We start from the raw sequence: 22,710 nt of genomic DNA on the forward strand, positions 1-22,710 counted from the left end.
GGCACCTCGGCCCCGGGCACCAGCAACACCCGGGGGGCCCCGACCCACCGGTCCCGGCTGCCCCCGAGCCCTGGGATGCTCACGGACCCCACCGTGCCCCGCCGGGGGGAACACAGCAGCGCGGGCAGCGGCGGGGTCACCGGTCCCCGAGGGCGGATAAGGGGGGGCAGCGCCGCCCGCTCGGGGCGGTCCCAGCCCGTCGAGGGGGGGATAAAAGCCGGGTCGGCTGCGCGGGCCCGGGGGAGCCGGGCAGGATGAGCGCGGCCCCGGGCACCTCCCGAGCCCCGCAGCCGCTGCTCCGCTTCCCCGGCGGGGCGGGAGGACCGGGCGGCAGCCGAGCCCCGGGGCCCTGCCCCTGCCCCTGCCCGGGGGGCCCGCGCAAGCGGCGGCGGACCACGTTCAGCCGGGGGCAGCTCTCGGAGCTGGAGCGGGCCTTCGCCGCCGTGCCCTACCCGGACATCGCCACCCGGGAGCGCCTGGCCGAGCTCACGCAGCTGCCCGAGGCCAAGATCCAGGTGAGCGCAGACGGGACCCCCCCTTTGGCCCCGCGGCCGCCCCGTCGGTGTCTCACGGTCCCTTGTCCCCATCCCAGGTCTGGTTCCAGAACCGCCGCGCCCGCAGGATCCGCAGCGCCAAACCGGAGCCACCGCCGCAGCCTCCAGCAGCGCCCGCCGAGCGGGGTCCCTCCACAGCACCCCCCGACGGCACCGCCCCAGGCCCGGCCCCCAGCGCGCCTCCACCGGGAGCCCGCAGCCCCGCTCCGGGCCTCCCCACCTCGCTGGGCTCCATCTCTGACCTCATCTACAGCGCGGCCATCACCAACCTGGGCGAGCCATAGCCGCGATGGGGACCCCCCCCCCCGGCCCCGGGGGACCCCGGCCCCGCACCATGGTTTCGTTGGGGTGACAAGGGGTGACCTGCCGGTCCCGAGGATGTCATCCTATATCCCAACTGCCGGAGCCCCGCGGCGGGGCCAGGCCCCATGAGCCCCCTAATGCCGACTAATCTTTTGGATGACAATACCTTAATCTGGGGCTGCTTCCAGGGCTGATTGCTGCGCGGCCGCCCCTAATCCGCGGGCACGTTCCCAGGTGCCGGCAGATCCCCCGTATCGGATATTAAAGCGTGTTTGCAGCGGGGCTTAGCTGCCATCAGAGCATTAATCACCGTGTCTGGCCCTGGCAGGGCGCCCGCATGGTGGCCACGTCCTCAAGGGGTCCCCTCCCACTGTGGGTGCACTGAGCTGGCTCCTTTCCCTGCCCCATGGCCACTGAGAACCCCCTTGGGCTCGGTGTGGAGGTGCCACCCACAGAAGCTGGGATCCTTTGGCAGTCCATGCATCCCTCATCCTGCTCCTGGAGGGCTGGGAGATGTGGCAGCCCCAGTGTGAGGGGACATGGAGCTGTCCCCAAGCCCGTCGTGGCTGTGATGGACACCATGATCCTCCTGAACCGCTCAAGTGGATGGGATAAGGGCTCATCCCCAAATATGAGCTGGGTTGGGTGGAGAGGTGCTCTCCTGAGAGTGGGAGAGGGGAGCTTGCAGCAAGAGCTGGAGTGGGATGCGGGATGTGGCGGGAGAGGGAAGATCCATGGCTCCTAGACTCCTGCAGCAACAGCATCTCCAGTGAGGCAGGAAGCAGGTTACAAACACACTGCCATTTATTTCCATGATAAAAGGAGCCAGCAGGAGCAGGGGAACAGTGGGAGCTAAGCCCCTCTTTGTGCTGGGTTACGACAGTCCACCCACGTCCCCTCCTCTGTGCCACCGCTGCAGGATTGCTGCTCCAGGATCCAGGACAGAGGGATGCAGCAGGTACCAACAGGCAGGGGAAGACAAACCTGCCCCGAATCCATGAGGTCTGGAGCTTGCAGCGGTCAGAGCTTCCCAAGGTCCCCTTCCAGGGTCCGCACCATCACGTACAGCTCGGCCAGGCCAACCACGGAGGCCACGATGACCGCAGACAGGACCCGCTGGGGACACGGACAGAGAACAAAGTGATGCCGTGTGCATGCGTGCGTGCGTGCAGGGCCGGCACGGGGCGCGCGCCGGGGCTCACTCACCGCCGCCGTCTCTGCGAACACGTACTGGCTGCCCAGGTACGTGCAGGCGAAGGCGGCCGCCACCGTCACCAGGAAGTTGAAGATGGTGATGACAACGGCTCTAACGGAGCGGACTGCGGGGAAGAGACGGTGGGAATGGGTTGGGGGGAGCTGAGACCCTGTTAATGGGGACTCCCGCGGGAAGACGGGGGGATTCACAGGCTCTGTGCATCCAGAGGCAGTCACAGGGACAGCCAAGAGGCTGCTCCTTCGCTCGAGGAACACCTGCCTGCACTAAGAAACCTGCCAGGGTGATAGCGGAGAGGGCAGGGCTGCGTGGTCCCAGCAGCGGGGCCTGACCCGCAGGAGCCCCCATCAGCAGCACTCACCTTGCCTCCCGAATTCAGCCAAGGACCCGTTTGTCTCCTAAAGGACGAAACCAACCCGTGGTCAGTTGTGTTTTAATGGTAACCATGGAATAAAGCTGCCCCAACGCCCTGTCTGGAACACTCCGTGTCCTGAGAGCCGTGCGGAGCTGCGGCACTCGGGTTCCTTGGGAGTTCTGTGGGATCTGGCCTAAGAGCATTGAGAAGGGAACATTTCTGATCCGAGTGCTTTTTCCTGCCTGTGGGATCCCTGCTGCACGTTTGGCTTTAACAGGGACACTGAAGGGTCTGGCCTGTCACCGTGTCCATGCCTCCGGGAAGAGCTGAGTGTTGCAAAGCTCCACACACTCTGTGCTGACCTGGACACGGTGACAGGGTTCTGAGCACCAGATCCTGGCAGGGAAGCAGGGAAGAGTGGGATGAGCACACGGGATACGCTCCTCTGCTTCCCTGCTATTTGAGAGGAACGCTGCTGGCATTGCTACCCGGCTCTGCTAAAGCTGCTCTGGTTCATGGATCATGGAATCATGGGATGGGTTGGGTTGAAGGGACCTTAAAGCTCCTCCAGCTCCAACCCCTGCCACGGGCAGGGACCCCTTCCACTAGAGCAGCTTGCTCCAAGCCCCTGTGTCCAACCTGGCCTTGAACACTGCCAGGGATGGGGCAGCCACAGCTTCTCTGGGCACCCTGTGCCAGCGCCTCAGCACCCTCACAGGGAAGAGCTTCTGCCTAAGAGCTCAGCTCAGTCTCCCCTCTGGCAGGTTAAAGCCATTCCCCTTGGCCTGTCCCTACATCCCTTGTCCAAAGCCCCTCTCCAGGTTTCCTGTAGCCCCTTTAGGCGCTGGGAGCAGAGCAGCTCTTCCCATAAGGGTTAACACAACAGCAGAGCACATTACCCTGGTCATTCAACTTTTACCTTAACACGAACGATCTCATTTTAGACTACAACGAAGACGGAACCATTCAGACAAAGGCAGCACCAGTGCTCCCCATGGCACATTTACCGCAGGTTCCTCATCTCCCAGCCCAAACCCGAGCTCTCCATCACAAAGAGCCGTTCCCAAAGCCCCATCCATGGCCCCATCCCGCGCCGTTATCCCCGCACCGCCGGGTCCCTGTACCCCCCAGCTCCAACCCCGCTGCCGCCGCTCACCCTGCCGGTGACATCGCGGGTCATCCGCCGGTACTCCTCGTTAGCCAGCCTGGCCTTGATCCGCTCCAGCCGCGCCACCAGCTCCGGGTTCTGCGGGCAGGGAAGCGCAGAGCTCCGCGAGCACCGGCACCACCGCTGCTGCCAACACCCCAACACCCCCCATACCACCGGCCCCCACGTACCCGCGGCGGCACCGGCACCTCGGGCAGGTGGATCTCGCTGCCCTCCAGCAGCTCGTGTAGGCGCAGCGGGGACCCTGCGGTGCGGACAGGCCCGTTACCGGCGGCGAGGCCTATGTCACCGGGGGGGTGTGTGAGTGTGAGTGAGTGCGGCGCGGCCTACCTGCGTCCCGCAGAGCGGCGTGCAGGCTCCGCAGCAGGCTGAAGGGCACCAGCGAGCCCTCGGAGGCCAGCGCGGCCCGGAGCTCGTCCTGCAGCCCCCGGGGCAGCGCCGCCAGCTCCCGGCCCTCCGCCGCCCGCCTCAGCCGCGGCCCGGCCCGCACGGCCGACGCCATCTTGTCCCCGCCGTCACCCAGGCAACGCGGGGCCGCGACCATAGAGCGCGGAGCTAGAGCAGCGCCCGCGGGGGCTGCCGGGAAGCGGTGGCGGTGGTGGTGCCGCGGTGCACTGTGGGCCGGCGGCGGGATGTCGGGCTGCGCGGCGCGGCGGTACGTGGCGGCGGCGCTGAGCCGGGCCCGAGCCCGCGGGGCTCCGCTCTGGGAACCGACCCCGGTCCCGACCCCGGTCCCTGCCCGCGGGCTGCGGGCCCTGAGCGCGGGCGGAGCCGCGGCCCTCCCGCTGCAGCTGCTGCCGCCGCGCAGGCACCTCTCGTCGCGGTGAGGCCTGTGGGGGTGTCCGGTGAGGGAGGCCCGGGGAGCCGCGGGGATGGGGCAGGAGCGGGGCCGGGGTGGGGGGGGGGGAGGCTGTTGGGGTGTTTGGGGGCTGCCGGGGGGCAGGGTTGGGGTGTCCGGTGCCGTTGGCAGGGGGGGAGCCGGGCGGTCTTGTGTGTAATGGGGCGGGAGCAGCGCCTGGGGCTCGGGTGCTCTGTGTGTGCCCCCCCCCCCCCCCCCACCTCCCCAGCCTAGGTCCGGTTCAAACCCCCCCTGTGCCCCCCAGGAACCGTGCAGAGGGCAAAGTGCTGGAGACCGTGGGGGTGTTCGAGGCCCCGAAGCAGCACGGCAAATACGAGACCGGGCAGGTAAGGGGCTGCCGTCCGCAGGGACCGGGTGTGTTGCCATGGGGAGTCCCAGTTCATGCTCCCCGCCTCTGCTGTGTCTGCAGTCTGTGCCAGCAGCACGCTCGCAGGGATCTGCAGCGTGACACGAGTGGCATTTGTGCCGCTGAGCTTGGGAATCAGCAGCTGAGACAGACCCGGCTCTGCTCACTGCTCACAGCCGCTCCCGTGCGCTGAGCGCCGGTCTCCTTCCTGCTCTCCTGCTGCTCTGCCACCTTATCGCTGCATTACTTACTTGCTTTCATGGGATAACAGTGACATTAACTTCTCTCATCCCAGCCTGCTGCTGCATCCGCACTGCGGAGCCCTGTATTCCCATCCCTCTATAAACATTCCCAGTTTCACCTCAGTTAACAGGTCTGTTAGGGCTTTTGGCTTCCTGTTCTGTGTCGTATCCGACTTGATCACAGCTTGCTGTGTGTTCAGCTGCAATTATTGCTTCCTTTCAGCTCTTCCTTCACAGCGTGTTTGGTTATCGAGGAATAGTCCTGTTCCCCTGGCAAGCCAGGCTCTACGACCGGGATGTAGCTTCTCCTGTCACAGAAAAGTAAGGAATTGTCCTGGTTTATTTGTTGTTGGACCCTTGCATTGACGCTTTGTAGTGAGATTCCTGCTTGGGGGAAACAAGGCGTTCTAAGGACTGTGGTACGGGGCTGTTGTGCACGAATGAAGAGAGGTGCTTAAAGGAGGGGTGGTGCATGAGGATGAATTGTGTGTCAATGGGAGACAGGATGGAAATGTGGAGGATGAGTGTGTGTGAGGGACATCATGGGAGTAATGAAGTCATGCTCCTGGCATGTGTTAATATAAAGACCCCCCTCACCTTGTGCTGCTCTTTGAGCTGGGACCAGGCTCCTGTGTTAGAATTGCAGCCTGGTGCCTCTGTAGAGTGCCTGGGTTTGCCAGCTGCCTCCCCAGCCCAGTCCCTACAGGACCTTGTCTAAAGCCCCTCTCCAGGTTTCCTGTAGCCCTTTTAGGCACTGGGAGCAAAGCAGCTCTTCCCCCAAGAGTTAAGGCAACAGCAGGATGTATGCAGGGCCTTAACGCATGGGGATGCCAGAAACAGCGTGGAGGAGGGTCAGCAGGCTGGGATCACAGGGAATACCAGCAGGAAGAGATGCTGGCTTGGCCCAACAGCCACCGTGCCAAAAGATCTCTGCTCTTCCTCCCTGGCCTGTGTTGGAGGCAAGGAATGAGGAGTAAGCAAAGAGAGCATCAGGGCACAATAGAAATGCTCACCCCAAACAGGAGACTGGGTTGAGCATGCAGGAATTCCGAGTCATCTGGGAACAGCGCTGTGCCTGTGACAGCCCCCACTGATTGTCATCTCTGCTCGTCTGTTGTCAGGGGTGGCTGCCATGGGTTTAGTTTGGATGGAGTTGAACGTTACAGGCTGTGAAATGTGTTGCTTCTCTTGGTCCTGATGACAGGAAGGGACTTCAGCTCAGTGCTCTGCTTTTCTCCTTAGGAGCGAGAACGTGGCAGGCCATGGTTCCAAAGAGGTCAAGGGCAAAACACATACTTACTATCAGGTGTTAATAGATGCCCGGGATTGTCCACATATAGTAAGTAACAATCTTGGTATTGAAACTCAAATACCTGCTGTGGGAATGCTTCAGATGGACAGGCACTGAGAGCACATGGCTACGATGGCTGACTGGATGGCTCAGAATATAGGGACAGATTTGTTCTTCAGGACATGTTTTCCCCGAGAAAGAATCTGGAATGTCATAGGACTGTTTTCTGGATCAGGTTTTCCCTTTCCAGCCTCCTTTCCCCAGCCTGTTGGCATTCCTGCTCTCGCATGCAGGTCACTCTGGATGTGAGTTACGGCACTGAAAATGCTGTTGGTGTGGAGAATTAGTCCAGGGGAATGGAAGGGAGATGTTGTGGGTGGACTGGTTAAATACAGTAGACATTACACACCTCACAAAGCACAACAGTGACCTGCACTGTGGGAACTGGCCCTCAGCCCTCCCCACAGAAAGACATAAAGCTCCTTTTCCTCAGTCCCAGAGGTCACAGACGGAGGCAGTGACGTTCCTGGCAAACCATGATGACAGCAGAGCCCTCTATGCCATCCCAGGTGAGCAAACCGCACTGTCAGCCTCTGGAGACGTGGGTGGTTGTGAGGTGAGCTTAGAAGATTCAAGAGTCACCTTCTGCCATTGAAGAAGCAGCTCCAGTGCCTAAAGGGGCTACAGGAAACCTGGAGAGGGGCTTTGGACAAGGGCCTGTAGGGACAGGCCAAGGGGAATGGCTTTAACCTGCCAGAGGGGAGACTGAGATGAGCTCTTAGGCAGAAGCTCTTCCCTGTGAGGGTGCTGAGGCGCTGGCACAGGGTGCCCAGAGAAGCTGTGGCTGCCCCATCCCTGGCAGTGTTCAAGGCCAGGTTGGACACAGGGGCTTGGAGCAAGCTGCTCTAGTGGAAGGGGTCCCTGCCTGTGGCAGGGGTTGGAGCTGGAGGAGCTTTAAGGTCCCTTCCAACCCATCCCATCCCATGATCCATGAACCAGAGCAGCTTTAGCAGAGCCGGGTAGCAATGCCAGTAGTGTGATCCATTCTTCTGCAGGGAGACTTCTGAGCTGCTTTTCACTGGGGAAGCTCAGTGGCTTTTGGGGTTTCTTTTTCAGGTTTAGACTACGTAAGCCATGAGGATATCCTCCCCTACAGCTCCACTGATCAAGTGCCCATCCAGCATGAGCTCTTTGAGAGGTTTCTCATGTACGACCAAACAAAAGGTAATTCCTGCCTTCAGAGGGAGCTCTTCACAGCCAGATGCTTGAGGTGCTTCGTAACAAGTACCCACAACTCCTTGGATACGGTATAGAAATCATGGTCTAGTGGAGTCTGTGACTAGTGCAGTCCCTCAGGGGTCGGTGCTGGCACCAGTGCTGTTTAATGTTTTCATCAGCGACCTGGATGAGGGAGCTGAGTGTACCCTCAGCAAGCTCACTGGTGATACTGAACTGGGAGGAGTGGCTGACACACCAGAGGGCTGTGCTGCCGTTCAGTGAGACCTGGACAGGCTGGAGAGGTGGGCGGAGAGGAACTTGATGAAATTCAACAAGGGCAAGTGGAGAGTCTTGCACCTGGGGAAGAACAACCCCATGTACCAGTACAGGTTGGGGGCTGACCTGCTGGACAGTAGTGAAGGGGAGAGGGACCTGGGGGTCCTGGTGGATAGGAGGATGACCATGGGCCAGCAATGTGCCCTTGTGGCCAAGAAGGCCAATGGCATCCTAGGGTGCGTTAGAGAGGCTGTGGTTAGTAGGTCAAGAGAGGTTCTCCTCCCCCTCTACTCTGCCTCGGTGAGGCCGCATGTGGAATATTGTGTCCAGTTCTGGGCCCCACAGTTCAAGAAGGACAGGGAATTGCTTGAAAGAGTCCAGCGCAGAGCCATGAAGATGATTAAGGGAATGGAACATCTCCCTTATGAGGAGAGGCTGAGGGAGCTGGGACTCTTTAGCTTGGAGGAGACTGAGGGGTGACCTCATCAATGGTTACAAACATGTAAAGGGTGGGTGTCAGGGTGATGGAGCTAGGTTTTTTTCAGTGATGTCCAGTGACAGGACAAGGGGCAGTGGGTGTAAACTGGAGCATAGGAGGTTCCATGGGAACATCAGGACAAATTTCTTTCCTGTGAGAGTGACAGAGCACTGGAACAGGTTGCCCAGGGGGGTTGTGGAGTCTCCTACGTTGGAGATATTCAAGGCCCACCTGGACAAGTTCCTGTGTGAGGTACTCTAGGTTACCCTGCTCTTGCAGGGGGGTTGGACTAGATGATCTTTTGAGGTCCCTTCCAACCCTTAGGATTCTGGGATTCTGTCTGCTTTGGGTTACAGTGAAACCTACTTTAAGTAGTTCTGTAACTGTTGAAGGAGTTGCTCTGAGGGGAGACCACTGCAGACACAGTGACTTCTCCTCCTGAGCTCTCTTCTTTCCCTCCCGCAGTTCCACCTTTTGTAGCAAGGGATACGCTGTGTGCATGGCAGGAGAAGAACCACCCCTGGTTAGAGCTCTCCGATGTGCACCGGGAAACCACAGAGAACATCCGAGTCACAGTCATCCCCTTCTATATGGGCATGAGGGTAGGTCTGGGGTGCGTGTTGGTGGTACCTCTGTGATCTGCTTAACGTGCTTACTGCTGAAATGACCTTTTAATCACAGCTGTGATTCCTTCTCCTGATGTCCAGCAGAGCTATGAACACTGTTTTGTCATAGAGGTTTGGAAAATTGGCTTTTCCTTGTTATTTTCAGGATGGGAAATGGTCCTGTTCTGCAGAACAGTGTTAGCGAGATGTTTTAGGAAGGGTTCTGAATTGGTCCTTTACTGCCTCAGAGGTGTGTGTGTAAAGTGGCACTGAAGCCATCTGTAATGACAGTGTCTGTTATCCTGCCTGGTGATGGGTGTCTATCCCTGTTAACGTGGGCTTAGCTACAGCCTTCTGGATTTAGCTGCTAACCATGTCCTCTTTATAGTGTAAGAACTTCATCTGGACCATCCCAAATGATGAAGCTCCAATACTTCCGAGTGGGAGGGCTGGGAATTGCTGCAGCAGTTTGATTTCCAAGCCCAGCTGAGCAGAGCTGCCACGGAGCCTGGTGTGGATTTGCATGTTCTGGGGAGCCCAGCTGCTGTTTGTCCTGACCCTGTCAGGAAATCGGGTGCCTGAAGGCAAACAAACGGGTGTTTCTATAGATGTGTAGACAGCGCGTGATTAACGTGGAGATGAACCCTCCATGGTCACAAGATCCCTGCGTATCTCCCACCTCATGATTCCATGTCTAGAGCAGAGCCAGTGCCAGGCAGTAACTGCTGGGAGAGCAGCTGCCTGTGCTCATGTGAGTTGGCTGCGTCAGCCTGGCATGGAGAGAGCCCCTCTGCTTGATGCTGTGCTGACAGCTGAAGAGGTTTTGGCACTGAGGCTTGAAGGGCAGCTGCTGAAGTCTTTTGTTTCTCTTGACAGGAAGCCCAGAATTCCCATGTCTATTGGGTAAGTGCCTTTTGTTTTACCAAGCAACTAAACGGGAAGGAGTTGATTTGCTGTGGCATCACTGCTGCGTGATAAGCTCAGAGGGAGAAACATCTGAGGGATGATGTTTCCCAGCATCGGCTATGGGTTACCCACTGTCTGCAGCTGATTCCCCTTGTTGATATCAGTCTCTTGTGTCCAGTGGCGCTACTGTATCCGCTTGGAGAACCTGGACAGTGAAGTGGTGCAGCTGCGAGAGCGGCACTGGAGGATATTCAGCCTGTCGGGCACCTTGGAAACAGTGAGGGGCCGCGGCGTGGTGGGAAGGGTGAGTGTTGTCTAGTGTCCTTTGGGATGTGCAGCTCTTTGCTGGAGGCCTCTCACTTGGCTTCATTTGCCAGGGAGCTGCTTGGTGGGCAGCAGAAATAGGTGGAATGGGGAAATGGCAATGAAAAAGGATCACAGGAGCTTTTAAGTCTGGTGTTAGTGACAGGCTGAGAGGGCTGGGCTGGTTGAGCCTGGAGAAGAGAAGGCTCCTTAAGGGGAGAACTTAGAGCAGCTCCAGTGCCTAAAAGGTGCTGCAGGAACCCTGGAGAGGGGCTTTGGACAAGGGATGTAGGGACAGGATAAGAGGGGGAATGGCTTTAACCTGCCAGAGGGGAGACTGAGCTGAGCTCTTAGGCAGAAGCTCTTCCCTGTGAGGGTGCTGAGGCGCTGACACAGGGTGCCCAGAGAAGCTGTGGCTGCCCCATCCCTGGCAGTGTTCAAAGCTTCACACTGAGTATTAGAGAATGATCTTAAATGACCAGTAATGGGAAAACTGGAGTGATACTGGGTGACTTGTTTGCTGTGCAGTTGATAGCAGTACTCGCGTGTGGATCTCCCCATTTCTCTTGCTCTATAAATTCCCTGTCTGTGGAGAAACATTGAGATCTGTTGCTGATGCAGAGTGGTCTCTTCCTGTCTTCTCAGGAGCCAGTTCTATCCAAGGAGCAGCCAGCATTTCAGTACAGCAGCCACGTCTCCCTGCAGGCATCCAGTGGTCACATGTGGTAAGAAGCACTTATTATTGCAGTGGTGGTTTAGCTCTAGGGACCCCACAGTGCTGAGCTGGGAGCTGGTTTGAACCTGGAGTTATGGCTGAAAGGTGGGTGGAAGTGACTGGATGTGTTTGATAGTAAAAGCTTCTCTATGGCAGTATCCCACTTAGATGATCTGTTGATTCTCTGCACCAAGAGAGGGTCCAGGCTAATTTGTGGTCTGTGCCAGGCTGGATTTAAGAAGACATGGAGCAGTTCTGTGTCAGCTTCTGCTGGGCTCAGCTTCATGCTAGTGCTTCCCTGGCAGTAGGGATGTGTTCTCTTTGAAGAGACCTGGGTTTTGATTCTATCCCTGAGTGAAGCTGTGCAGTTCTGTGTCCACAAGGAACTGGCACTTGGGGTTATTCCCAGTTTAGGCCAGATAAAACCTTTGGTTTAGCTGATGTTGAAGTCTCCTCTACCGTAAGCACAGGCAGGAAAGTGCTCAGCTGAGCTGTTCTCTTCCTGTGCCTCAGGGTTAGAGCACTTCCCCTCTGTTTTCCATTTCAGCTGGGTCAGCTTGTTTAGTGTCATCTCTGTGTGGACAAGAAATGCACAGTCACCTTTTGCCTTCTGTATGCCAGGTCCTTCTGCCTTGCATTTTGAAGTCAGTCTGTTTCAGGGCTAAGCTTGGAACTGCCTTTGAGTTGGGAAAAGCACGAGAGCAGCTCTTTGCCTATAGGGGATATCCCTATTTGCCAGGTTACACATTTAACCCTGGGGAATAAAACCAGCTTGTTTAGTATTTCCCTCTACATGAATCCTAAAGAGATAAAGGTTCTGCAGCTAGCTGCTCAGTTTGGTTTCTGGTTTTCTGTTGTGTCCTCTCCATCATAAGAACCTGTTTATCTCCACCATCCTCTTGCCCATGTCATGTTTTGCTGTACAATCATCTGTAGTTACGGGCAGTAAACAAACTGTAGAAGCACAGACAGATTCAGTTCTGAAAAGCAAACCAGAAGCTACTCCAAGTGACATCTGTGGGGGGATTTCACCCCCTCACAGGCTTCTTGGTGGGTAAACAGTTTGTAGAAATAGCTCAAATGGGTTTGTCTCCTGTGGAGTGGGAGTTGAACACTGCTGCAGATGTGTGGTGTGATTGCCTCCTGGAGGCTCCAGTCAGGACATCCTTATTCAGGGAATGTGTATTGGAGATGGGATGTGAACCACTGGGGAGCCCTCCAGTCACTGAGTCACCCTGCCAGGGAGATGTCCCTCTGCCAAACCCATGTCCTTGCTGCTGGACCTTGCAAATGCAGCCCCAGAGTCCCTGCCCAGGCGATGGAGGAGCTCCTGTGTTACCTTCTGTGTGTGTGTGTGTGTCCCTGGCCTGGCTGTGATCTCTGCTCGTGTTTTGCAGGGGTACTTTCCGATTTGAGAGGCCTGATGGCTCCCACTTTGATGTCCGAATCCCACCTTTCTCTCTGGAAAGCAACAAAGACGAGAAGACGCCCCCCTCCGGCCTTCACTGGTAGAGCAGAGCGAGCGCCGAGCCCCACGGGCCTCTGTGTGATGTAGACCTTGGCCTCCCCATTCCGCTGCAGCCACCACCAGGGAGCTTTTAAACATTTGAAACCCGTTTTTGTTTTAACCAATGTCTAACGGGGAGGCTTTATTTGAACTTTAACCCAGGCTGCTTGTAAACATAAGCTGTGTTCCAGTTAACCCTTCCCTTTGGGGTGCCTGCTGGGGTTGGAGCTGGGGGACATAGATCTGAGCTGCTGAAGAGAGCCTGCCCCGGCAGGACTGGACCCTTTCCAATGTGTTGTGAATTCTCTGCAATGTGAGGTTTCTCTAATAAACTGGTCCTTCCAGTTGCAACCAGTTCTTCCTTTATAAAGCCAGGCCCGGTTCCTGCATCCAGCTTGCCCTGGCTTGTTGCTCCCTCACCCTTTTCCTATGTGCAAAGGGGGAAGTGCTTCAGGAAGGCAGTGGTGAGGCTGGTTTAGGGAGCAGGAATGCGAGCTCAGCTGCTCTCTGGGGTTTAGGCAGCACGTGGAGGAGCTCCACTCCTCATCACCCAGCTTGGCTGGGCTGTGCTGGGGCCATGTGAAGCCTCTTGTGTTGGAGAATAGAGACAGAAGGGGGGAGCAGGAGGTGCTGAGCAGCTGCTGTTTGTCTTGTGCTCATGTAAGCTTTGTGTGGATGGTGCAGGAGAGCTGAAGGTCCTGCCCTGACACGGGGATGCACATCCCAGTGCTGGAGCATCCCTCCCTGTGGCTGTAACTGTACTTCCTCGGAAGTTTCTGCTTTGGCAGGAAGAGTTTTCACCCATGGTGCTCTCAGCTGTGGTGGGGCTGTGCCTGGCTTTAGCTCCTTCTGCTGGGTTGTCAGTTTTGGGTGTCTGTGCAGAGGTCACTGACATACCTGTGAGCTTCTGATGTGGATTTGTGGGAATTCTGCTTTTACAGGCCCAGGGCTCACAAAAGAGCCCACTGTGCAGCTCAGTGTTAGCTCTTCCTACAAGCCAGAGCAGCTCTCAGCAAGATTCCAGAGATCTGGAAGGGACCCTTCTGGCTGTCTCTGGGTTTCCAGGCTTCTGGATGACTCACTGGGACAGAGGCAGTTCTTCCCCTTGGCAGGAAGCATCAAACCTTGCTCCTCTCCCTGGTCTTGCTGAAGCACTGAGGTGTAACTAACCCACAGGACTGCTGGCTTTCCTGACTGAGAAGTATCCCAGTTATTCCCTGAGTGCTCTCTGAGCAGCCCCTTTGCGTTTGGCAGTGCTATGGGCGATGCACACCCTTTGGAAATGACAGTGGTACAGACTCGTGTGCCAGTGGGTACCTGTGTAGAGACTCAATGACTCCTGCTTCACTTTAGCCATCACTGGTCTCTTGATTTGTGTCGTCCATCCTGGCAGGTAGGCCATGCTATGTGAGATGCTTTTAGAGTTTGAAAGGTTCAGCCGGCTTTTAGGGGTAGAAAAGGCTCTGTAACGAACAGCTCTAGTGTTGCTGCTGCATGCTGATTATCTGCAGGAGGAAAAGGGGAGAGGGGGGAATGATGCCTTGAGTTCAGAGGAACCAGAACCTATAGAACCTGCATTTCCCCCCCATGCAGTCACTGTTGGTAGCAGCTGCCCGGTCTCTCCTTGGCTCTTTGCTTTCCTGGCCCTTGCACCCTGCTGTCAGTGTTTAACCCCGCTGCTCACATGCCTGTGGTTGGGGGGGGCTTGCAATAACAGGGAACATCACATCCCATGTCCTGGGGGCTTGTCCCTGCTAGGGACCTTCCACCAGAGCGGGGTACAGCGACAGCCTCCGGCCTGGGAAGAGCCGCTCTTGGCTGGATAACGAGCGACAAACGGGGCTGGGATGAAGCCCCAAGGGCCAGGCACGTTCCTGCTGCATTCACCTCTATGGAGCGGGGCTGAGCCTCCGCCGCTCTGCTCCTTCCGCCGTGTGTAAGCACCCGTACACGGCGCTAACCAACAAGGAGCTCCCGGAGCGGCTCCGCTCCCACCGGGGCTCCTCCATCCCCTTACCTCACGCCGCCACCGCTCCCCTCACGCCGCCATCTTGGTCCGAGGCGCCGGACGTGACGCAAGCGGAAGCCCCGAGGAGGAGGAGGAGGAGGAGGTGGCAGCATGGCGGCGGTGGGCGCGCACCGGCCCGGGCCGCTGAAGCAGCAGAACAAGGCGCACAAGGGCGGCAAGCACAGCGGGGCCTCGCAGCGCCGCGCCGGAGGTGAAGGCGGCTCCCGGCCCGGTGCTCGCTCCGGTGTCCGGCTCTCCCCGGCCCGCCTTGACCGTTCTCTTCCCCGCTAGGCCGCGTGTCCGTCAAGGCCCAGCCGCGGCGGCGGCGGCTCCGCGACCTCAACCGGGTGGATCGGAGGCACCAGGCGCTGCAGCTCCGCCGGCAGCGCAAGGAGGCGGTGAGGGGGAGCGGGGAGCGGATCGGCTCCGGTCCGTGCAGGTCCAGCGGGGCCGGTGCGGGTGTCATGGAGGTGGGGGGGGGGGGATAAGCGCCGGGCTCGGTTGGGTTTGGAGCAATGAAGCGTTCCTGGGTTCGGGTTGAGCTGTGGAGGGAGCCGGGAGAGGACCGGAGGGGGGTTGACAGTGCGGCTCTGCCCGCAGGTGATGGCGGAGAAGCGGGGCCTGGGCAGCCGGGAGGGGCCGCCGCACCTCGTGGTGGTGGTGCCGCTGCACTGCAGAGCCGCAGCCCAGGACACCCTGCGCCTGCTGCAGAGCCAGGACTCGGCTCTGGTCCGCATGGAGCAGGGCAGGGCCGGCGGCTTCGCGCTGCTCTGCCCCCGACTCAAGCAGCGCTGGCGCTTCGTGACAGCTCAGGCAGGTGAGGAGAGGCTGCTGCCGGTGTGGGTCTTGGCTCAGCGCCCTTACACAGCCCCAGTAACGGAGGTGTTTTACTCGCAGGGGACCTTTACACTGTCCTAGACCTGGCAAAAGTTGCTGATTCCCTCCTGTTCATCCTGGATCCTGCGGAAGGCTGGGATGATGCAGGGGAATACTGCCTCTCCTGCCTCTTCGCACAGGGGCTCCCCACCTTCGGTGAGCAAGTGAGAAACGTTAAGGGCTTCTAACGGGGTGTAGGGTGAGGGGCAGCTTGGTGGAGGTTTACTGCTGCGGTAATTAAATCTCCACATGTTAATAGGGGATCGGCAGCTGATTGCTGTTTCTGAGCATAGATCAGTCAGGTGAATGCCATTCTTGTACTGCCTTTTGCTGTCACTAACCTGGTTGAGGAGTGCTGGAGATAATAAGGGGTGTTCTAGGTTTAGGCCTCTGGGTGCACGGTGGGGTCAGCACTGCAGTCGTTACCCAGCTGTGCAGAGAGAAGGGATTCAGGTACTTTCTCACTAGTTTGGTTCCATGGTGTCATTTAGTCCCCAAAATCTCATCTCTGTTGAATACTGGATTTCTGCCCCAACTGTTCTCTTGAATGTGTGAAACTGCCTTTGCCCCTCATGGTGTGAATCTGTTTGCTTGTTGATTGCTGATATCCGAGTGTGTGTCAGTAGAGGGGGTTTAAGGTTGATGCTCTCATCCTGACCCCTCTTCCATGCACTGCTCGGTAGCCCTCGCTGTCCCAGGAGGCACTGACTTGCCACCCAAGAAGCGGATAGATGCTAAGAAGAAGCTTTCCAAAGCCATTGAGAAGCGCTTTCCCGAGGCCAGGCTCTTCCCACTGAACACGGAGCAGGAATCCTCACTGCTCCTCAGGCACCTCTCCACACAGAAGCAGCGGCACCTCGCCTTCCGGGACCGGCGTGCTCACCTGCTTGCCCACGCTGCTGAGTTTGTGCCTGCTCAGGAGGGTGACCTGGTTGGAACCCTGAAGGTGTCTGGCTTCGTGCGGGGACAGAGCCTCAACGTGAACAGCCTGGTGCATATCGTGGGGCATGGAGACTTCCAGATGAGCCAGGTGGATGCTCCCCCTGATCCCCTCTCTTTGAACCCCCGAGTGGTTAAAGGACAGAAGAGGAGTCAGGACATGGAGGTGCAGGTGTGTTGGAGGTCAGGGTGTTGCTGGTTGTGTTTAGAACATGGTGTTTCAGAACTTACATCAGGAAAACACAACTGGGTGTATGTGCTCAAGGGGAGGCGAAAGGGAGTTGTATTAGTGCCAGCTCTTGAGCAGAGGTTCCTCACCCACAGCACGTAATGAACATGATACTAAAAGGAACTGCAGTTAAGATCCATTGCCAGCTTGAGTTAGGAGTGTTCACAGCTCAGAACTCTGCTCTTGCCCTCCAGGATGATTGTGTAAATGGGACTGATGAGATGGAGGAAGATGTTAAGGTCCTGATGAAAGCAGATCCAAGCAAGCAGGAATCTTTGCAGTCAGAAGTGGTTCCTGATCCTATGGAAGGGGAGCAGACGTGGCCTACTGAAGAGGAACTGCAAGAAGCAGAGGGTGAGTAGCAACAATATTCCTGTACCTTCCCCTGTACCTTCCCTTGTCCCTGTTGAGGGTTGTTAGAAACCCTCGGTTGTTGTTTACACCTGTCTTGTGTAAATGGTGCTGAGGGAAAGGAGAATGATTCCTGCATTAACCATTGGTGGGAATCCTACAGCTTCCCTGAAGGCAAACAGGAGAGTGGTGAAGGTCCCCAAAGGCACATCCAAGTACCAGGCTGCCTGGATTGTGGATGATGAAGAGGGCAGTGAGAAAGATGATGAAGACACTGAAGATGATGACATGGATGAGGATATGATGGAAGAGGCAGTTTCCCAGGTACATCCCAAGAGCTGATGCTGCCGGTGGTGCTGCGGGGTGTTACGGTGTATTCCAGGACAATCCTGTCCCGTTTTCCTCCATGCAAGGGCACCACAAAGAGCCAGGACTTGTCTGGATTTCCACTGTTAAATCTGCCACGTGTTTGATGTTGCTTCTTTGGCTTCCTTTGTGTCAGGAGGGGGAGAGCAGTGGGGAGGAGGAGGAACCTGCAGAGGAGGAGTGTGAGACTATGACCGTTTCTGAGTGCTTGCGGGACGAACAGTACGACGAGAAGGTGGAGGAAGATGAGCAGATGTTGGAGAGATACAAACAGGAGAGGATGGATGAAATGTTTCCTGATGAGGTGGACACGCCACGGGATGTTCCTGCCAGGATCCGGTGAGAAACGGGGTGCTGTCCTTGGAGAGGAGCTGGAAAGCACCCTTCTGCCTGGTTTGGTGAGGGCAGGAAGCCTGTGATGTCTTAGCCATGGTGTCTGAACCTGGCTGAAGGACTCTTCTGAAGACTCATTCTTAGGCTCTGAGGCTTCCAGGGGATGCAACAGCTGGGAGGCAGTGGGTGAGCCTGGGCAGGGAAAGCTGGGATCTTACCTAGGAGAAGGGAGGAGGATGGCAGAGCCTGGATGGAAGGCTGCTGTTTCTACCTCTCTCTGCACTAAGATCTCTTCTGAGAGCTCATGTCTGCTTTGCTGCCTTTGTCCTCTCCGAAGGTGTGAGTCCATGTGGACCACAGAAGTGGGCTGACCGCACACCTGGACTGGTGAACTAATTTGTCTTCCCTGTTATCCCTTCCCTAGGTTCCAGAAGTACAGGGGGCTGAAGAGCTTCCGGACTTCTCCATGGGACCCCAAAGAGAACCTCCCAAGGGATTATGCCAGGATTTTCCAGTTCCAGGACTTCTCCCGGACCAGAAAGCACCTCTTCCGGCAAATAGAGAAGGAGGAGACCGAAGGAGCATCGGTAACTCCCTCTTTCTGATCTCTTCCCTTATTGTGTTCCCTTGTTCCTAACAGGGAAGACGTCTCAGGGTGGTAACTGGGTGGATCTTTCTCAGGCAGCTGGTTCTCAGCACAAAGCCAGAAGTTCACCCTCTAACCCAGGCACGTTATTCCTGACACTCTTCTTTTAAGAGAACTATTCACAACCAGTCCTCTCCTGGCAGGTTGGCTGGTACGTTACACTTCACCTCTGCAATGTCCCTGCCTCGGTGATGGAGAGCTTCAAAGAAGGGAAGCCCTTAGTCCTGTTCTCCCTGCTTCCCCACGAACAAAAGGTGATTAAATACGGTCCTGCTGCTATCTTGCAGCTCCTTGTCTGATTCCATGGGTTGGAGAGGTTCTGCCTGCGGAGGGATTGGGCTGAAATCTCCCCCCATTGCATTTTGCAGTAGGACCTTCCCTTTGGTCAGAGCAGGGGTGTTTGGGCTCAAGTGTCTGAGCCTGGCTGAGGCATCTGCACTGGTAACCAGTGATCCTGGGAAGCCATTGTCATGAGTGTCCCATTGCTTTCTGCTCCAGCATCACTTCCCAGCCCTGGGTCAGCCCCTCTCAGAGCTGCTTCTCTTCCAGATGTCCGTGTTGAACTTCCTGGTGCGCCGACACCCGAGCCACAGCGATCCAGTGAGGGCAAAGGAGGAGCTGATCTTCCACTGCGGGTTCCGGCGCTTCCGAGCATCCCCCCTGTTCTCCCAGCACACCTCAGGTTCGGGAGGGACCACAGGGGCTGGAGTTTCCAGAGGAAGCCAGTGATGTCTTAGCCGTGGTGTCTGAACCTGGCTGAAGGACTCTTCTGAAGACTCACTCCTAGGCTCTGAGGCTTCCAGGGAGGCATTAAATAGTGGGGAGTGGAGGGGTTTGGGACTGGTCCAGGGAAGGGGGTGTCAGGCTCCATGCAGTGAGCTCATAGGATCACCTTCATACCCAGACATTCATAGTGGCACAGGAGGGGTGTTTGTCACCCCTTTTCTTAAAGCACAGAGCCTGTTTGCTGGGGATAATGGGCTCAATGGGGTTTCCCAGAGCTCTGGTGACTGCTCTTGGCCTGAACTTGATCTTTTCTGGTCTCTCCTAGCCGACAAGCACAAACTGGAGCGTTTCCTGCGCCCGGATGCTGCCATGGTGGTGACTGCTTATGCTCCCATCACTTTCCCTCCTGCTTCAGTGCTGCTTTTTAAACAGAGAAGTAATGGTAAGTTGCTAAGTGCTGATGAGGTAGTGTCTGGGATCAAACATGAGCAAGCTGTTCCCATACCCCATTTACAAGTGCATCTATCCAGAAAAAGGCATCCCCTTCCTGTTATTTGAGAAGATGCATGTATTTCCATCCCCATTATCACTGGCACCTTTGGCTGTCCCTGTTCTGGGGTTGCTCTGGGCCTGGAATCATTTGGAGGAAGGAGGTTTTGATGGGGTAGAAGAGGTGTTATCAGTGATTCTGCCTTGCAGGAATGCATGATCTCATCGCCACTGGTTCTCTGCTGTCTGTGGACCCTGACAGGATCGTCATCAAGCGGCTGGTGCTCAGTGGCCACCCATTCAAGATCTTCACCAAGATGGCTGTTGTGAGATACATGTTCTTTAACAGAGGTACAGCTCGGCTCTGTGTGGTGGGAAGAGGGGATGTGGAAGCAGAACTCCTGTGGGAGCGGTTGCATTGGTGCAGCAAAGCCTGTTCCTTACCTGCCTTTTGTGTGTTGATCTCCAGAGGATGTGATGTGGTTTAAGCCAGTGGAGCTGAGGACAAAGTGGGGCCGTAGAGGACACATCAAGGAGCCATTAGGTAGGTTTGATTTGGGATTTATCCCTGTGATGCTGGGCAGGATTTGGTCCTGGGCAGGAGAGGCAGCTAATGGCCTCTTCTCTGTGCCTAGGAACCCACGGGCACATGAAGTGCCAGTTTGATGGACAGCTCAAGTCCCAGGACACGGTGCTGCTGAACCTCTACAAGCGGGTTTTTCCTAAATGGACTTACGATCCCCACGTTCCGGAGCCTGTGCCGTGGGTGAGGAGCCAGAGCACGCTGCCAGTGCAGGAGGTGGACATGGAATAACTCCAGCGTGGCTGGAGTTGGTGCCTTAGCTCCTCAGCTGCTGTTCTCAGGCCGCGCACAGTGAGGACAGCACTGATGTATGGATGTGTCACTGCTGGGGTCTATACAGGGGTGGTTCTCCCCCCAGCTGCTGCTCAGGTACCAGCTACAGCTATTTATTTTAATGGAAAGTGTTTTCAAAAACCTCTTAAAGTGCTTCTGTCGTGGGGGAGGCTGAATGGGGAGGCTATGGGTACCCCCTGCTCATTGGGGCTATTCTCCCCAGCCACGTGTGCAGGGATTCTGCTGTATGAAGGACACGAGTTAGCTAGAAGTTACTGTGATACTGAGAAAGGTGAAGGGAGGGTGGCTGAGCATAAAGCCAGGGCACTGGGGAGAGGAGAACAGGCCATGCTTTGTTTCCACACCCCCAGTAGGAACCCTTTGCTGCGGAACCAAGCACCTCCCTGCTGCAGAGACCACCCCCAGCTTCCTTTATCCACCCACAGAACCCTTTCAGACCTTTGGGGCTGTTCTGTCTGTTTTTAGTAGCACACAAACCAGACTCTACAAGCCCAGAGCGAGGTTCCCATCGCTGGAGGCACCGCTCCGTTCTCATTCCGCTGTCCCAGGGCGCTCTGTGAGCCAGGTCAGGGAGCTCAGGTCCACGTTTCCCCCGCACAGCACGATGCAAACGTGCTCCAGATCCCGAGGGAACGCCTGGAACCGCTCCGAGAGCACGGCCGCCACTCCTACGCCTGCTGTTGGCTCAATCAGCAGCTTCATCCTTTCCCACACCAGCCGTGTGGCTCGCTGTCGGGACAGAGCAGCTGCTGTCATTCCAGCAGCAAGGACCGGCTGCTCCAGGGCTGGGGAAGGGGCACGGGGAGAGCAGAGCTTCCGCCAGCCCTTTCCAGCTGGAGATGTGCGTGTTGGACATCTGCAGTGGGGTGAGGGTTGTGCTGCTCTGGGAGCTTATCCCTGGGACAGAGCTGGATGAATGGGAAGAGAATGGATGGAGGCAGTTGGGAGAAAGGGACTGGGAATGTTCACCTTGATTTCTTCCTCTGAGACTGTCAGGACATCATCAACCAAGTCCCTGATGATGGGCCACGTGTTGGGGCCGATGTTGGTTCTCACTGCATCTGCGATGGTTTCTCCTGGGTGAGGACTGGGGGTCAGCTCCCCTCTCAGCTTGGACTGGTAACAGTCGTCTGCGTTGCATGGCTCAGCAGCAAACACCTTCACATCTGGTCTCAGAGCCTGCACAGAACAGGAAGAGGCACCTGGATGAAATTCCTCCGTGTCAGCCCCCTGTTGCTGCTGGTGCAGGGGGTTGGTTACATTACAGCCATGCGGCCCCCAGGCAACCAGGGATCCTCACAGCAAGGTCTCTGTTTCTAAAGAGAAAAGCTGCTCATTGCTTTGGAACCCTACGCTTCCCACCAGGACACGCAGCCACCGCTTCCCAGGCGACCCGTTGCCTACCTTGATGGCAATTGCTATTCCTGCAATCATTCCTCCACCTCCAACCGGAGCCACCACTGCATTTACCTCGGGTGCCTGTGCAGAAAGGAAGCGTTGATACTCATGTACCCCTCTCTGCTGTGCCCCTGCCTCTGAGGGGTAGGGTCCGGTGTCATGCACTGTGGTCCCCTCACCTGCTCCAGCACCTCCAGTGCGATTGTGCCTTGCCCGGTGATCACTGCTGCCTCCTGGTTGGGATGCACCATGACTCCTCCTGTCTCCCGCACCACCCGAGCTGCTGTCTCAGCTCTGGACTAAGGGAAAGCACAGATGCCACGTCTTGGTCTGGCAGGGCCACGCTCTTGCCAGTCCTCCCCACGCCTTACCTCGTCACTGGGCTCGCATGGCACCAGCGTGGCACCGTAGCTGCGGATGGCATCTTGCTTACACTGTGGTGCTGTGCGGGGCACCACGATGTACGCAGGAATCCCTGTGTGATGAAAGAAGAGGCGAAGCCAACAGCAAAAGAGCTGCATTCCTGCTTTGTCACACTGGGGTTAAGGAGAGGGACAGCCCTGCTTACCTCCAGCCGTGGCAGAGCTGGGTGCCTGGAGCTCCCTCTGCCCAGCATCCACCTCTGCCTTTACCCTGGCCCCATGCCCGCTGCCCGTCCGCTCTCTGAGCTGGGGCTGAAGGTCAGGACCCACATTACCTTCTGCCTGGGCAGCGCAGGCGAGGGCCTGCCCGTGATTCCCACTGCTGTGTGTGACAACGGCGCGGGGCAGCTCCCCTCCAGCGCGCTCGCTACCCTCCACCAGGCTCCTGACTGCGTTCAGGGCCCCGCGGATCTGCAAGGACACAGCAGCACCCTCCCTTAGGGTGGGTGACAGCAGACAGCGAGGTTCCTCCATCACCAGAAGCAACCGGTGCCCCGAGGCCGGGGGACGGCCGCGCACCGCCGCCATCCCCGCGCACCTTGAAGGAGCCGGTCTTCTGGAAGAGCTCGCACTTGAAGAGCAGCCTCCGGCGGGCCAGGCGGGCCAGGGCCGCGCAGGTGAGCAGCGGTGTGCGGTGCACCCGCTCCCGCAGCCTCCGCTCCGCCTCCCGCACATCGCACAGCCCCAGGCCGGGCGGCTCCGCCATGTGCT

General features: G+C 57.4%; 6 protein-coding genes and 2 non-coding genes across 10 annotated transcripts in view; 6 read left to right on the forward strand and 2 right to left on the reverse strand.

Moving 5' to 3' along the window:
- The first annotated feature begins 35 nt into the window (after window positions 1-35).
- Window positions 36-1,139, forward strand: SEBOX (SEBOX homeobox). The gene is made up of 2 exons (XM_062629916.1): window positions 36-515; window positions 593-1,139. The coding sequence occupies exons 1-2, from the start codon at window positions 255-257 to the stop codon at window positions 836-838; spliced, it is 507 nt and encodes a 168-aa protein (XP_062485900.1). The 5' UTR covers window positions 36-254; the 3' UTR covers window positions 839-1,139.
- Window positions 1,140-1,856: 717 nt separating this feature from the next.
- Window positions 1,857-4,147, reverse strand: TMEM199 (transmembrane protein 199). Its single transcript, XM_062629914.1, has 6 exons — window positions 3,924-4,147; window positions 3,764-3,837; window positions 3,582-3,671; window positions 2,432-2,468; window positions 2,064-2,176; window positions 1,857-1,973 (listed from the first exon to the last, which is right to left on the reverse strand). Exons 1-6 carry the CDS (start codon window positions 4,135-4,137, stop codon window positions 1,878-1,880), a joined length of 624 nt encoding a protein of 207 aa, XP_062485898.1. The 5' UTR covers window positions 4,138-4,147; the 3' UTR covers window positions 1,857-1,877.
- A 40-nt stretch (window positions 4,148-4,187) lies between these two features.
- POLDIP2 (DNA polymerase delta interacting protein 2) lies at window positions 4,188-12,690 on the forward strand. Of its 2 annotated transcripts, none has more exons than XM_062629913.1 (11): window positions 4,188-4,248; window positions 4,697-4,778; window positions 5,264-5,361; window positions 6,283-6,379; window positions 6,825-6,900; window positions 7,448-7,555; window positions 8,769-8,905; window positions 9,785-9,811; window positions 9,993-10,118; window positions 10,763-10,842; window positions 12,230-12,690. In XM_062629913.1, exons 1-11 carry the CDS (start codon window positions 4,226-4,228, stop codon window positions 12,342-12,344), a joined length of 969 nt encoding a protein of 322 aa, XP_062485897.1. In that variant the 5' UTR covers window positions 4,188-4,225; the 3' UTR covers window positions 12,345-12,690. The 2 variants fall into 2 exon arrangements, with proteins under 2 accessions (XP_062485897.1, XP_062485896.1); XM_062629912.1 differs by having other exon boundaries at window positions 4,203-4,416.
- Window positions 12,691-14,412: 1,722 nt separating this feature from the next.
- TSR1 (TSR1 ribosome maturation factor) lies at window positions 14,413-20,301 on the forward strand. The gene is made up of 15 exons (XM_062629902.1): window positions 14,413-14,558; window positions 14,639-14,745; window positions 14,948-15,164; window positions 15,245-15,379; window positions 15,907-16,334; window positions 16,586-16,745; window positions 16,906-17,066; window positions 17,245-17,447; window positions 17,866-18,028; window positions 18,231-18,341; window positions 18,637-18,769; window positions 19,139-19,255; window positions 19,513-19,653; window positions 19,772-19,846; window positions 19,938-20,301. The coding sequence occupies exons 1-15, from the start codon at window positions 14,459-14,461 to the stop codon at window positions 20,114-20,116; spliced, it is 2,430 nt and encodes an 809-aa protein (XP_062485886.1). The 5' UTR covers window positions 14,413-14,458; the 3' UTR covers window positions 20,117-20,301.
- Window positions 17,513-17,605, forward strand: LOC134169428 (small nucleolar RNA SNORD91 family). Its single transcript, XR_009966884.1, has one exon. It is a non-coding gene; the product is annotated as a small nucleolar RNA SNORD91 family (small nucleolar RNA).
- On the forward strand, window positions 18,802-18,894 carry LOC134169429 (small nucleolar RNA SNORD91 family). Its single transcript, XR_009966885.1, has one exon. It is a non-coding gene; the product is annotated as a small nucleolar RNA SNORD91 family (small nucleolar RNA).
- The window catches only part of SMG6 (SMG6 nonsense mediated mRNA decay factor), a 108,538-nt gene continuing 105,955 nt past the window's right edge, over window positions 20,128-22,710 (forward strand). The window contains exon 1 of the mRNA XM_062629890.1: window positions 20,128-20,254. Within this exon, the coding sequence (XP_062485874.1) occupies window positions 20,200-20,254 (55 nt within the window). The 5' untranslated portion in view covers window positions 20,128-20,199. The remainder of the gene's footprint in view (window positions 20,255-22,710) is intronic.
- On the reverse strand, window positions 20,625-22,709 carry SRR (serine racemase). 2 transcript variants are annotated; one of them, XM_062629911.1, is made up of 7 exons: window positions 22,538-22,709; window positions 22,275-22,410; window positions 21,949-22,052; window positions 21,757-21,876; window positions 21,584-21,658; window positions 21,149-21,358; window positions 20,625-20,908 (listed from the first exon to the last, which is right to left on the reverse strand). In XM_062629911.1, the coding sequence occupies exons 1-7, from the start codon at window positions 22,703-22,705 to the stop codon at window positions 20,711-20,713; spliced, it is 1,011 nt and encodes a 336-aa protein (XP_062485895.1). In that variant the 5' UTR covers window positions 22,706-22,709; the 3' UTR covers window positions 20,625-20,710. The 2 variants fall into 2 exon arrangements, with proteins under 2 accessions (XP_062485895.1, XP_062485894.1); XM_062629910.1 differs by having other exon boundaries at window positions 22,146-22,410.

The sequence above is a fragment of the Pezoporus occidentalis genome, unplaced genomic scaffold, assembly GCF_034315485.1.
Source record: "Pezoporus occidentalis ecotype Australia unplaced genomic scaffold, CSIRO_AGI_Poc_V1 ctg343, whole genome shotgun sequence".
NCBI lineage: Eukaryota > Metazoa > Chordata > Aves > Psittaciformes > Psittacidae > Pezoporus > Pezoporus occidentalis.

What these genes read in the sequence shown, in the direction of transcription:
- SRR (XM_062629910.1), bottom strand. Translation starts at nt 22,705, where the DNA reads ATGGCGGAGCCGCCCGGCCTGGGGCTGTGCGATGTGCGGGAGGCGGAG. An exon ending in CACTGGAGGTGCTGGAGCAG is followed by an intron (nt 21,659 to 21,756) that starts GTGAGGGGACCA and finishes CTTTCTGCACAG; the next exon opens with GCACCCGAGGTAAATGCAGT. An exon ending in GAATAGCAATTGCCATCAAG is followed by an intron (nt 21,359 to 21,583) that starts GTAGGCAACGGG and finishes TGTTCTGTGCAG; the next exon opens with GCTCTGAGACCAGATGTGAA.
- SEBOX (XM_062629916.1), top strand. Translation starts at nt 255, where the DNA reads ATGAGCGCGGCCCCGGGCACCTCCCGAGCCCCGCAGCCGCTGCTCCGC. An exon ending in TGCCCGAGGCCAAGATCCAG is followed by an intron (nt 516 to 592) that starts GTGAGCGCAGAC and finishes TCCCCATCCCAG; the next exon opens with GTCTGGTTCCAGAACCGCCG.
- TMEM199 (XM_062629914.1), bottom strand. Translation starts at nt 4,137, where the DNA reads ATGGTCGCGGCCCCGCGTTGCCTGGGTGACGGCGGGGACAAGATGGCG. An exon ending in CCCGCGATGTCACCGGCAGG is followed by an intron (nt 2,469 to 3,581) that starts GTGAGCGGCGGC and finishes TTCGTCCTTTAG; the next exon opens with GAGACAAACGGGTCCTTGGC. An exon ending in GGCTGAATTCGGGAGGCAAG is followed by an intron (nt 2,177 to 2,431) that starts GTGAGTGCTGCT and finishes TCTTCCCCGCAG; the next exon opens with TCCGCTCCGTTAGAGCCGTT.
- TSR1 (XM_062629902.1), top strand. Translation starts at nt 14,459, where the DNA reads ATGGCGGCGGTGGGCGCGCACCGGCCCGGGCCGCTGAAGCAGCAGAAC. An exon ending in CTTCGTGACAGCTCAGGCAG is followed by an intron (nt 15,165 to 15,244) that starts GTGAGGAGAGGC and finishes TTTTACTCGCAG; the next exon opens with GGGACCTTTACACTGTCCTA. An exon ending in GTTCTCCCAGCACACCTCAG is followed by an intron (nt 18,770 to 19,138) that starts GTTCGGGAGGGA and finishes GGTCTCTCCTAG; the next exon opens with CCGACAAGCACAAACTGGAG.
- POLDIP2 (XM_062629912.1), top strand. Translation starts at nt 4,226, where the DNA reads ATGTCGGGCTGCGCGGCGCGGCGGTACGTGGCGGCGGCGCTGAGCCGG. An exon ending in GCTTCTCCTGTCACAGAAAA is followed by an intron (nt 5,362 to 6,282) that starts GTAAGGAATTGT and finishes TTTTCTCCTTAG; the next exon opens with GAGCGAGAACGTGGCAGGCC. An exon ending in CCTTCTATATGGGCATGAGG is followed by an intron (nt 8,906 to 9,784) that starts GTAGGTCTGGGG and finishes TTCTCTTGACAG; the next exon opens with GAAGCCCAGAATTCCCATGT.